The sequence below is a fragment of the Botryllus schlosseri genome, chromosome 15 (assembly GCF_051294905.1).
Source record: "Botryllus schlosseri isolate E-star chromosome 15, Bs_hap1, whole genome shotgun sequence".
NCBI lineage: Eukaryota > Metazoa > Chordata > Ascidiacea > Stolidobranchia > Styelidae > Botryllus > Botryllus schlosseri.
In genome coordinates, this window is record NC_137250.1 from 21,391,899 (window position 1) to 21,405,919 (window position 14,021).

General features: G+C 38.6%; 1 protein-coding gene across 1 annotated transcript; it reads right to left on the bottom strand.

Annotated features, from left to right (window-relative positions):
- Window positions 1–451: 451 nt before the first annotated feature.
- LOC145457107 (transcription initiation factor TFIID subunit 4-like) lies at window positions 452–13,775 on the bottom strand. Its single transcript, XM_080335271.1, has 14 exons — window positions 11,860–13,775; window positions 11,237–11,778; window positions 10,615–10,787; window positions 9,626–9,712; window positions 8,087–8,173; window positions 6,772–6,984; window positions 6,294–6,461; window positions 4,523–4,579; window positions 4,345–4,469; window positions 3,427–3,596; window positions 2,797–2,930; window positions 2,279–2,404; window positions 1,583–1,756; window positions 452–920 (listed from the first exon to the last, which is right to left on the bottom strand). The coding sequence occupies exons 2-14, from the start codon at window positions 11,700–11,702 to the stop codon at window positions 777–779; spliced, it is 2,124 nt and encodes a 707-aa protein (XP_080191397.1). The 5' UTR covers window positions 11,703–11,778; window positions 11,860–13,775; the 3' UTR covers window positions 452–776.
- Between the last annotated feature and the right edge of the window lie 246 nt (window positions 13,776–14,021).

Genomic DNA, 14,021 nt, shown 5'->3' on the forward strand with positions numbered 1-14,021 from the left:
CCCACTTTGTGTTCGGTTGACTAAAAATAAAAGGTCATCTTTTCCGCTCAGAGCTCAAAATAACGATTTTCTTCCCGCATTGCTAGGTGGATGAAAAAAAGGTCATCTTTCCGCCCGGAGCTAAAATAACCGTTTTTCACTCCGAAATACTCGCCGGTGCGTCAGTTCTGTGCTAATTTACGGCATATCACTCGCAATTTGTACTAAATCTGCCCTTAATTTTCAAATAAGAGGACCAAAAAAACGTCCTCCGAGGACACTTTCAAAAAATAGGACAAATCCTCTCAAGAGGACGTATGGTAACCCTACAATATAATGACATCAATCATTACCATAACACTAATACTCGAACCCACTGCTCATAACACAGCCCCAGAAACTGATCTCATCTCGAAACGACACTTCCTCTATCGAATAGCAAACTATGTATCACACCAGACCACAAAATGTATATAATTAGACCAATCTCGGGTCCCCACACCGATTTATTTCTCCGACCCACGATAGAAAGCCGAAAGAATAGAAATTGCTAGAAGAGGGAGATGTGAGAGAGAGAGAGAGAGGGTAAAGGTATCTATCCGTACAGAGAACCGCCTTTAAAAATATGTAGGAAAAATTTCATCGACGTAAAAAAGCAGCGCGGTCGAGGTCGGAAACCTTGTCTGATAGTGCCAGAGCGCCGCTTGCCCCGACTTTTTGCCTCTTCCTACTAGGCCCGGTGTCTCCGCCACCCTGGCGATTTCGATGTCGCTTTTTGAGAGCGTATCGTCGACGCATCATTTGAGGTAGGACCGGTAGAGTAACCGCGACTTGTTCGTGTCTTTCTCTTGCTCGAGCACGAAAACGAGGTCCTTGAGGTTGACTCGCTTGATGCGCGGCCTCGTGGGAGTGGAACGGAATGACGAAGACAGGTCCCGGGACTGAAAACACAAGTTACCATTGTTGGTACTCGGGGTCGTAATGACTCGAGTCACGATTTTATGGCGACTCGAGTCAATTTCTTAAATATGGAGATTATCCGACTGGGGGCATTTTGTGCATTGACTCGGCCCCACGGTTGTAATGACTTGGAGTCCAAGTCATACGTCTCGAGACTCAGACGGCCAATACCGACATTTCATTGTAATTTTCAAGAATGGTCAAGTAGCCACAGTATAGGGATTTCGTCTGTTGGTACTGGTACTTGAAAAATGGGACCAGAAACTGTTGAAAAGTATGGAAAATTATGATATTATAAATATACGATTAAATAGTATATTCATATTGAAATAAACCCGAATATTTTCAGCTGACACTCGTCAGGGGTAATGAGGAAATCGAATATACTATTGAAGTTCTGTACCTCCAAGAAGCTCTTCATATATTGTAAATGAGAACCATTCGATATTACCAGAGTTATCGAAAAGTGGGTTTAACAAGAATTCAACTGGAAACTGAGCAATAGGGCTGTTAAAGTACAACTTTTTTTCCTGAATCTTGCTGGCTAGGTGTATAAATCGTTAGGTTGCTTTAAAACACGAGTCTCAAGTTGACTCAAGTCAAGTCACCGCAAAATCGCGACGAGACAGAAAACAAGCCGTACCTCGGCGCCGACCACCGACGGGTCGAACTTTGGTTTCTTTTTCCTGGGGCCGATGGCCTGCCGCGCCGTCTCGTCGGCCTCCCGGATCTGCATCCTCTCCATCTCCAGCTGCTGCATCTCCTTGGCCTTCTGCTTCAGACGCTGCTGCTCGGGATCGTCGTTTTTCGAACGGCTCTGCGATATGCGACAATTTAGCACATCAGCTACCAAACTTTCTAGACATATTTTTATCGCCCCGCCTAAGGCTTATTATTGTCCCCTGGGGGCCGATTTTGCTAAGGAGACAAAAATGTTGTAATTCAATAATGAATATAGATGTACCTAGGGGTAGGTTACCATATTTTTAGATCCGAGAAAGAGGTCGCTTCTGGCAAGAAACATTAGCCGATATTAAAACGGGATATCCTTAAGTATATAGCTGATTGTTCGTAGGTTGACTGAAAATGGTAATAAAAAAAGGTCCTTTATCTGAGCCGACACCTAAAATTCGGATTCCAAGTCAACTTTAGACTAGGTCGACCCTTTCAATCGTCAACCTTGGTACAACTCCGTTTTCATGTGTATTTTTGCCCCATTGTTAGGAGTTGGCCTCCAATAACCCCCCCTCTCACCAGTATCTCAAAATCAGCCCCCGAGGGGCAATATCGCCCACGTTGCGGACCAATGATTTGGAATGTGCCCCGGATGCCCTCTCACCTTCATGGCTTTCATGAGGACTTCGCGCTCGGACTGCGCGTGCCTCTTCTTCTCCAGGACGTCCAGTTCGAGCAGGAACTTGAGTTGGGATTTGACGTCCTGCGCCGCTTCGTAATGGTCATTGTCCTGTAAAACATTGTTTCACGCAGACTTGAACAATTAAATAATAAGTAGGAGTTCAAAAATTTTGAATTCATCATGGAAAAAGTGAAAATTTTGTTATTAAATTTTACTGTCAACACCATGAAATTATTATGTTGTCTGAAAATGAACGATGCATAACAAATTTTGTCCACTTCTGTCGGGTACAAGCAAAGTTACTGCAGTTGAAAATTTTGGATACGCAAAGATAGCCCGGACGGTGGGTAATCCCAGAATGATGAATGAAACACTCAAATAACTCCGCTACTACGGGTGGGAATTGCGTCAAATTTTGTTTGTAGGCAACTCAACAATTTAACGGGGTTGACAGTAAAATTTGAAACTAGTTGAAATTACACGCATCAACGCGAACCCACCTTATAATTTGCGATCCTGTGGAAGGCCACCAGCGAAACCTTTTCGATCACGTCCTTGACGCGCGTCTCGACCGCGTGCGCCATGAACTTGATCACGTCGGGATGCAGCTGTTTCACGTGCGGGTGTTTCGAAACTGAAAAATGGGGCACAAATACTGTATAACATTTTAAGAGATTCTTGGAGGTACAGAACTTCAATATACAATTGATGAGTATATTCATATTGAAATGACCCAAACATTTTCGGCTGACACTCGTCAGGAGTAATCGCCAGCAACGAGGAGAGAATTGCAAAGAAGATCGTGTATCAACAACCGTATCACAAAATAAGACATCAACGGTTAATATCAAGTACATTCTCAGGAGAATGAGGATGGCAAATGTCTGTAATCTGCTGTGGCCATTTTCCAAATATATTCAGCGTGAAAAGTAGGTAGTTTTGCCTGAAAAACTTGATGAGAAAGTTTTCTAAAAGCATAATTACTGGAGTATTCGGTACAGCTAGGAAAAAACTACTTCAAAAAATTAGAGGTGTAGGCTACCTCTTTGCTAAATTATTATCCGAGAGACCAAACAGACGCATAGAAAACGACAAATATCGACATTAAAGAAATAAAATAACGTTGTTACCTATCTCTTTTAGCCTCTGCGTCAACGCCAGAGAATTCACGACCACCGAGTCCTGACAGGACCGGACTTGCGACCCGACCAGCTCGGAATTTGTGGCCAAAATGCGATCGCTTTCTTCCGACAGATTAACGCCGGCCATCGACGTCACGTCGTTAATATCGTCGTCGTCTCTGCAAGATATACATACAAGTCATATATCTCACGCCTTTGTGACAAAACCAATGTTTGGTCTTTATTGCTGTTCAAAAATAACATTTTTTCAAATTTTACTGGCTACTTTATGAAAAATCGACTAAAAACACGCAACGCACCAAATTCGACTTAATTCCAACCTGTGGAAGAAATGCTATTAGAGGAAAAAATTTTGGACTTACCAAATACACATTCATCAAATTACACTGGTCACTCCGAGAAATTTCAAGATTACCCAAAAAAACGATGCAGATTTGGCTCGATTCCAACCCGCAGAAGCGAACTTATTGGAGTAAAAAATTTGGTTTCGGAAAAAAAAGAATTCACGGTGGTTAATTCTTGAATAAATTACGAGAACCAGTAAATTCCGTCCATGCGATAAAAATTTTAGACGTTTTTAGACAACCTAACAATGTCATGGGCAGACAAATTTAAAAAATTATATTTTTACTCAATAAATGCAAACTTTTCTCCTCAAATATCAAACGATTTTAATAGCCAGTAATATTGAATAGTATATTTATATAGGAATAAACCCGAAGATTTTTTGCTGACACTCGTCAGGGCTAATCGTCAACAACCAGTAGAGGGTTGATAAAGAACATTGTATATCAACAATCGTATTTCAATATGAATATATAATACAATTGTATATTGGAGTAGGAAACTCTTTAGCCAGAAAAACTTTGAAAAAAAGATATTTTTGAACAGCCTAACTGGTCATACTTGAAAGTGCCCCCGCCGCCAGCAGTCCCGCCAGGCGATGCAAACTTCTGAGAACCGACCCGGCCCGGTACCGCCGAGGGTGGCGGCATCGGCTTGCGTATCGTCACGCGCGGTCCGGCCGAGTACTACAACAGACAACGTTTTTTTTTTTTCTCGATTTCATAGCAAGGCGTCATACCTGTATCGAGTTTGGCGAGGGAGATACTCTGGGCAACCTGATGTCGGGCACTGAATTCTGCGAATAGAAAAGGTGGGATTAGATAAATGTGAGAGTTGTCGGCTATTCAAATTTATATTAAAATTATAGCTACACAGTTTTTTTCAAGAATTCAAATTATAGCTATACAGGTTTTTCTAAATAAGAATAGAATTAGAGTTAGGAGCTGCGCAGTTTTTTTCCAAATTGGCCTAGAATCAGAATTATAGCTACACAGACTTTTCTAAATTAAACTAGAATTAAAATTATAGCTACACAGGTTTTTCTAAATTAGACTAGAATTAGAGTTAGGAGCTGCAGTTTTTTCTAAACCAACCTAGAATTAGTATTATAGCTACACAGACTTTTCTAAATTAGACTAGAATTAGGAGCTGCAGTTTTTTCTAAACTGGCGTAGAATTAGAATTATAGCTACACAGGTTTTTCTAAATTAGACTAGAATTAGAGTTAGGAGCTGCAGTTTTTTCTAAACCAACCTAGAATTAGTATTATAGCTACACAGACTTTTCTAAATTAGACTAGAATTAGGAGCTGCAGTTTTTTCTAAACTGGCGTAGAATTAGAATTATAGCTACACAGACTTTTCTAAATTAGACTAGAATTAGGAGCTGCAGCTTTTTCTAAACTGGCGTAGAATTAGAATTATAGCTACACAGACTTTTCTAAATTAGACTAGAATTAGGAGCTGCAGTTTTTTCTAAACTGGCGTAGAATTAGAATTATAGCTACACAGACTTTTCTAACTTAGACTAGAATTAGGAGCTGCAGTTTTTTCTAAACTGGCGTAGAATTAGAATTATAGCGACACAGACTTTTCTAAATTAAACTAGAATTCAGATTATAGCTACAAAGTTTTTTCTAAATTAGACTAGAATTACAGTTAGGAGCTGCAGTTTTTTCTAAACCGGCCTAGAATTAGAATTATAGCTACACAGACTTTTCTAAATTAGACTAGAATTAGGAGCTGCAGTTTTTTCTAAACTGGCGTAGAATTAGAATTATAGCTACACAGACTTTTCTAAATTAAACTAGAATTCAAATTGTAGCTACACAGGCTTTTCTAAATTAGACTAGAATTAGAGTTAGGAGCTGCAGCTGCGGCCTAGAATTAGAATTATAGCTACACAGGCTTTTCTAAATTAGACTAGAATAAAACTGTAGCAATGCGGTTTTTTTTCAAATCAGAATTAAGAGCTACACAGGTTTTTTTAAATTATACTAGAATTCAAATTAATTCTACATAGTTTTTTTTCCAAATTAGACTAGAATCAGTTTGTTATAAATTAAACTAGAATTAGAATTAGAGATAGTTTTTCCAAATTAGATTAGAGTTACCGACTTCAAAAAAACTTGGAAATCGAATCACAAAGAAACGCAACAAAATCAGGCGCAGTTCATATAATAGCTAAGTTCTTTCTAAGCAGAATGAAAATACAATACTGCATAATTACAACAGTGATGTATCGCTTTCATAATAGCGATAATAGTTATTAACGCACATCCTCAGTGAAACATTCAGTTTAGAATTTGTCACTACAACACTGATGAACTGCTTTGATATAAATAATAGTTAACATGTTTCTAACACCAAACTCCTCAAGTGCTACATATCACAGTTCCCACTCGTGTTCAGTAAAACATTTATTACTACAAAATTGATGCATTATTATTGTAATAACAATAATTAATAAATTTCAAGTGCCTAATTCAACGTAAACCCGGATAACAGTACCTTTATTGAGTTATTCTTTGACATGGTCAAAACCATTCTGTTGTTTTGAAAACCAGTCGGCTGCGTTGAGGCACTATGAGAAGAGGGCCTCACCGCCACCGTAGCTGGCGCGCCGCCTGTCCCCCTGCTCTGCTGCATCATGGTCAACCGCAATAACGGCAAACTTTTCTAAAAACAAACCCAAAACATACTACTCAGGCACACGTAGAAAATTAGGTACTCTAAATTAAGCAGTTTCAAAATTGCAAGGTGTAACTTCGCCGCTAACAACGTACGGTTATCATCAGGCGCATAGTCAGCCGAGAAAAGAGGAGGGGGTTTGGATTCTCTCAAATTTAGCAACATATCATCAATTCAGAGGGTTGTAATGACACGAGTCAAAATTGAGTCGCGATTTTTCGGTTACTCGACTTGACTATAAAAGTGAGACTGACTCGTTACTCGATACCTCGCGCCTTGGTTACAGCCCTGGCCTTACCTTTAAAAAGGGACTCAAGTAGGGTTGCGGAGCCGAGTTGAGTTCCACTTGAAGTCGCTGGGTGAAATTGTCGGGGTCGATCTTGTCGTCGATTAGATTTTGAACGAGCTTCTTCACGTTGCTGATCGTTTCCGTCGACTGGCCGCCGTTCGACGCCAGTTGGATCAGGGTGGTTAAAAAATTACGACATTTCGAAACGTTCATGACGTCTTCCTGCGAAGCAAAGAGATTGTGTTAGGCAGACTGACGATTACCCCTGACGGGTGTCAGCCGAAAATATGAAAATAGACGGTTTCATTTCAATATGAATATACTATTCAGCTGTATGTTGAAGTTCTGCACCTCCAATAACTTTTTCATAACAGAGTAGAATTAGAATTACAGCTAGTTTTTTCCAAATTAGATCAGAATTAGAATTATAGCTACAGGCCTACATTTTTTCTTCATGATAGAGTAGAATTAGAATTACAGTTAGTTTTCTCCTAGTTTGATGAGAATTAGAATTACAGCTACAGTTTTGTTTCTAAATTAGATTAGAATTAGAATCATGGCTACACAGCTTTTTCCCAAATTAGATTATAATAAAAATTATAACTATTTGCCCACATTTTTTCATAATAGAGTAGAATTAGAATTACAGTTATTTTCCAAATTAGACTAGAATTGGTATTATAGCAATAGGCCTACTTTTTTTTCATAATAGAGTAGAATTAGATTTACAGTTAAATTTTCCAAATTAGATGAGAATTAGAATCATAGCTACAGTTTTGTTTATAAATTAGATTAGAATTAGAATCATAGCTAGTTAGCTACACAGCTTTTTCGCAAATTAGACTATAATTAAAATTACAGCAACAGTTTTTTATTTCTAAATTAGATTTAAATTATAATGATAGCTACAGTTTTTTTTTCCAAATTAGATTACAATTAAACCAATAGCTACACATGTTTTTTCCAAATCCAATTACAATTATAATAATAGCTACAGATTTATTTCCAAATTTGATTACAATGAGAATTGTAGCTTCACAGATTTTTCATAATAGAGTAGAACTAGAATTACAGCTACGTTTTTTCCAAATTAGATCAGAATTAGAATCATAGCTGTACAGATTGTTCATAAGGGTAGAATGTGATGTAGCCAGGACTAGCATTATATTTTGCGGCCGCGCAACAGGTACATATTTGAACTTATTTGTACTGCTGTGACATCATAATGAGCGATACTCGAATACCTGACTCAAAGTCTGATTCTCACCCGGGCACTTCACTTAGTCCAACGATAGTTTCTCAAACAGAAAAAAAAAACACAAACCTCGGACAACGTTATTGCAGCAGATTGCCGTTGCGTTATGGAAGCCGCCGGACTTGTACTTGGAACTTTATTATTGAGGGTTATATTCTGAAAAAAATCAATTTTTTAAAACAGGCGTCACACGAAACAATTCAGCACGTAAGAAAACACTGCAAGCTGCCACGATAGTTGCCACATCACAAAAACAATCACAACCAAAACCGGTGCCTGAATCGAGTGAAAAGAATCGTAAGTTACCCGCACCACCGTCGACCTGTGCCAGTTGAGTAGCTAAAATTCAAGAAATCAACATGGAACACATTTCCATCGCTAAGAATGGCAAAACAGGGCAGTGAAAATTTGCACAATATCCTCATGTAACCTTTTCCAGTTACCACGGACTGCTGTCGGCCAATAACATTCGGGTGTATTTCAATAAGATTATATTATACAATTGTATACCGTAGCCTTGCACCTCTTGAGTTTCATCAAATTGTCGTATTATGATTAAATCTCCTTCGGCACCTCACATCACAATCTTATATGCAATGTTCTTTTCAAATCTAAACCAGTTGCTGGCGATAAGTGATCTAGCTGCTCAGTATTACCGGGACAGCATGGAGGGGTGGTGCTAGACTTAGAACGCCTTACAAGGCTATTTCAGCACCTTCCTTGTCCAGCGGCATATGCTCATCATCATGCATGCATGGTATGCATATCTACGCATCGACACACGTGTGAATATCACGAGCTGGTGTATATGCAGCGAAAATATACAACGTCTTATTGCTATTATCCCTGAAATCAGCCGAAAAATATTACCATTTATTTCAATGTGAATATTAGGGGTGTTCAAAAATGACTCTTTTTCTCAAATCGTACTGGCTGCTTGATAAAACTGTTAGGTTACCTGATTTAAGCCTACACACCAAATTTGGTTCAATTCCAAGCAGTAGCCGCATTGCTACAGGAAAAGAAAGTTTCTATTTACTATACAAAAATAAAAAACAAAAAATTTGAAACTTTTTGTTCACCCCATGAACGTGTTAGATTGTCTATAGAAACGATGTTCACCAAATTTGGTTCAATTCCAACCAGTGGAAGCGGAGTTATTGCTGTCGAAAAATTTGGATTTAAATAAAATAGTATTTGCGGTGACCAATTCTTTAACTATTATAGTGGTGCCCACCGTAAATACTATTTTATTTAAATCCAAATTTTTCGACAGCAATAACTCCGCTCCCACAGGCTGGAATTGAACCAAATTTGGTGTGTAGGCCTAAATTAGGTAACCTAACAATTTTATCAAGTAGCCAGAACGATTTGAGAAAAAAAAGTCATTTTTGAAGACCCTTAATGAATATATATTATTCCATTTTTCACAATTTCAAGTTAATAGACCATCTATTACTTGGTGGTAATGAAAACATATGTACCGATTGACCATTCTAACACAAAAATTCTGCAAATGAAATATGTCGAAGGCCGTGGAAACTCAGCATTTTTATCGTATTGACTTAGAGACCTACAGGAAAGGAAAAAGAATATTTCAAATCTTACTTGCTTGGGCGGTACAGCCTTGACTGTGACCGAGTTGCTGACGGGCACAACCGTCCTGGCGACTACCGGACCAGTGATTGTAGGATTCTTAAAGTAAGAAGCAACATGGTTATTGTCAAGGAAAAGCAAAATCCAATAAGATGGATATAGTATTATCGATCAGTATTTACTGACATGATTATTACACGATAAATGAGCAATGCAAAGGCCTAATACGGTGATTTAAAGTCGCAAAACTACAAAAATTGTGGCAGTACTGGCAAATATTATTTTCATGTTGCATTTTGGATGAGGTTGCTAAAGTAATGATTTTGCGTAAAATGCTTGGCTTGAGTCAAGTTGTATATTGACTCAACTTGCACTACAGTCATTGTGCACGACTCGAACCAAGTTATATTACTCAAAACTAGGACGGCCGAGACAGACATTTCATTGTAACTTCGTAGAATAGTAAAGTCACCATATGATTGGTATTTCATCGATCAGTCCTGATACTTGGAAAATAGCGTCGGAAAGTGTTAAAACTGAGGTAAATTACTGTATTATGAATGCGAGCCCTTCTATATCACTCGAGCAGAGTTGAAATAAGTGGACTGAACTCAAAACTGAACAGTGAACACAATGACTAGGACTCGAGTCACAACAATATGACTCGACCATCCACTCACTGACTCGGACTTGACTCGGTGATGAATTGAAAATGACTTGACTTGACTCAAGTCAAAACTATAGAAGTGATGTAATGTAATGTGATCAACGGAGGTTTAAAGCCTTCTGCAACGGAATATACTATCGAAACACTAACTCTGATCGATAAATTAACTCATAGTGGCAAGGTATTATAATTTCAGTACTTGAAAAACTCATCTTTTACTACTGGACTCAAATTATTGTGCACAGCTCTACATATGAGTACAGATATAAAAAAGGATACCCCAGACGTCAATAAAAAAAAAGGCTACTATGAAAATAATTTGACCAGCTCTTACTGTAATAGGCTGCGTCGCCGCTACCGGTGTCGAGGTCCTCAGTGTCGTAATAGCACTCGACGCCGTTGACTGAGTTACTAATACCGTGGAAGTGCTGGTGGCAGTAGATGATGTGAGTGAATTACTATTGACAAGAAACAATTGACCGTTCTGACCCCTCGCCAGTACCATACCTGAAAATGAATCAAACACTCCAACTTCAAAGTAATTGGTAAAGGTTTTAACTCAACGCCAAGATCACACAGGTCAGAGACTGGCACCTTCTCTAGAAACTAAGATTAATATAGATTATCGGAAGGTTTTGTTCATTTCTGATGTGATGTTATGCATCCAGTGTGAACACAGATAACGTTCAACCGTCTTAACCCTACAACCAAAACTGTGGTCTCAGGCTGTGCGTAGGCCAACCTGGTGATAATGGTTGTTGAGAAGCTACGCCCAAGTTGTACCCTGTACGTAGTACTGTTCCAAAAAAATTGTTAGGTTGGTTAAAACAACGCTGCACACCAAATTTGTCTCAATTCCAACCAGTAGAATCTAATCTAATTCGGAAAAGATGTGTAGCTATAATTGTAATTGTGATCTAATTTGGAAGATACGCCACAATATAACAATCACAAACCTTGCGGGATAGACATTCCAGGATTTACTATCTGCGCGTGCGTTTGCTGAGGAAGCCTGACCGGCTGAGTTGCCGTTAAATGCACAGTTTGTTTCACGCCGGTGGCCGTGGGCACAACGACTTGAGGAACTTTATTATTATTGCTGACCGTTGTCAGCGTGGTAAGCTGCTTAGAGACAGTCACATTAGCCAGCGTTGTGGCCACAGAGGGTTTAGAATATGCAGCGAGAGTAGTTCCGGACGCTGGGTTATTGTTCACCAGCATCTGGTGTGTGGGGAAGTTAGAATTTGCGGTCGACCAATTATTCGCTTGAACTGTTGGCGTGATAGTCCTGGTAGCTTGCTGCATTCCGTTTTTGGTCGGGAAGTTGTTTCCGAGCGTTGAGGTGTGGTTGTTTAGCGACTGTATTCCAGAGGTTGTGGTTAGTACTGCCGTGTCATTTGCTACAGGGGTACTGACCCTCATCGCAAACCCAATCAGAATTGAGGTTCAAGACACCAGACCGGATAAATATCAATAATATATATTACTCCTATTATCACTGGAAATTGCAAAATCAACATACATTGGGAAGAGCGTCAGCTTGATAGCAATAAGGTTACATAAAATATCAATTACTTACCATCGTCAAGTTCATTTCCAAAATTGTAAAACCGCAACGCTGCATGAATGCTGATTGAAGATACTGAAGCTCGTATCATAGAAAAGAGACAATTTTACAGCAAAAATAACAGTCCAAAAACATTCACGATGTAAAAAATATACATGTTAAAATGTTGCAATTGAAGAGCTTTTTGGGAGGTACAGAGCTTCAATACACAATTGAATAATAAATTCATATTGTAATATAATATACCCAAATATTTTCGGAAGACAGTAGTAGAGGATTGGAGAGAACATTGTATATCAACAATCGTGATATGAATATATTATTCAAATGTTCCGATTACAATTGAAAACGTATGATTTGAAGTGAAACTATGACTACATTTTTTTTTATGTATGCTTAAGCTTTGATGAAGTAACCGGACAGTGGTTCTAGAATAGATTAAATAAGTTACAGCCATCAATGAAACATATTGTGTGTGACGATACTGATGTCTTTCTCACAGCATAATCACTAGTACATAATTCAATTTAGGCACTGAAAATGACAAAGAAATTGAAAGGTTTGGAAAGAATTGTGCTGTGTAGACAATTGAATTTAATAGGTCTAGTAGTAAAGAGAGCATGAATGCATCCTGTCTCAAGGGTATAATTTTATAGCCGAAGAGAATGACCATGTTGGGAATATAATAATATTAAGATTTTATCAAGATATAGCAGCGTTTTGATGAGCAGTCTTGGATTTTCTGACATCTAGTCCACATTAGACATGACAGCTCAAAGAAGGATGTGTTAAATGTCAGTTTTTCAGCCATTTCCGAGTTGCATAAGTGAATATAGATATATTTGTTTCGCGTCATAAAATTATGTTGATGTATCATTATTTACAATACTGCTACCGGTTTCAATGTTTTTACGAATATATAGTTAATAGTATTTTATGTCATCTATTCTCTGACATTTTTGCAATCCCCCTACGAGTCAGTTACAATAATAATGATTTCACGTGTCTGTCAAGTCCGAGTACAGATTATAATTCTACAAGATATTTTCGTATTTGTGATTTTCTTGGAACAGATTTCAAAAACGATATCACTTGCGGTATAAACAAGGCTTGAACAAATAAAACCCTAAGTTTTTGCGATAAAATTTTACAGTCTGTCAACCGGCAACGTGTATTTTTCGGGTCGTGGAGTTAGGATATCAGCAAGTCTTGTGTTCAATTCGGAGTCAGTCACAGAAACTGGCCAAACAGTCTCAGATGTCGAAATGTAGGCTAAGAGCAGTGTAAATTCTGTAAATTTCTATTAAAATTGCAGGAGTGTTCGGTGAAAATCAGTTGTTGAAAAAAATGTTTTTGACGATCCAAGAATCGGGGTCAGTATGTGTAAGATGTCTGGAGTTAAAATTGCGATAAAAAACCCGCTCTATAGCTCTTCTCACATACCATGTTCACCACACAACATAACGTTAAACAGGCCTAAGAAGGCTACACCAGCTATTCACCATAGTCATCAGCCATCTTAGACTTAAGAACAAGGTTTATATGTTTATCAAGCAAAAGTCACACAACGCATCTAGTATGCTATCATTCCTCAGATATACTACTGTCGGCGACCTCAATTGCCCACCAGTAACAGTAGTATTCCACATAAGGACCGTTTCGAGTAGCTCCATCGCGGCTGTATATATACCTATCCACGAATTTGTTGACGAGATCGCGTCGTCACATGATCACAGATTACACCATACTGTGTAACATATAACATAAACTAGCAGTAATGCAACAAACACCACCGAATTCAACAACACATACACTTTCTATTGATCTCGGATAATAATTCGCTGGCGACCACTCATCAGCTACGCGTTTCACGAGATAATTGCGCTTCGTCCCGCCTCTACGCCATCACTACTCTGTGGCCTTCACAACTGAAATGAACTGCGCATGCGTCCGATCTTGTCGTTTTCAGGGTTTGTAACCAGAAAAATGCGTATGTGACGGAATAATGTTTCACTAATGACGTATAATATTGGAAGAAATGATCGATAATACACAAGTAGTTCATTCAGGATGCAATACAATTCTTATAATTTATAATCCGTCATATATTCGATGTGAAAAAGTGCGTGTTTGCACCATAATCTATTGCCCTCACGCATTTTCTGATGAACGCC

What these genes read in the sequence shown, in the direction of transcription:
- LOC145457107 (XM_080335271.1), bottom strand. Translation starts at nt 11,702, where the DNA reads ATGAGGGTCAGTACCCCTGTAGCAAATGACACGGCAGTACTAACCACA. An exon ending in TGGAATGTCTATCCCGCAAG is followed by an intron (nt 10,788 to 11,236) that starts GTTTGTGATTGT and finishes ATTCATTTTCAG; the next exon opens with GTATGGTACTGGCGAGGGGT. An exon ending in CGTCGGTGGTCGGCGCCGAG is followed by an intron (nt 921 to 1,582) that starts GTACGGCTTGTT and finishes TTGTGTTTTCAG; the next exon opens with TCCCGGGACCTGTCTTCGTC.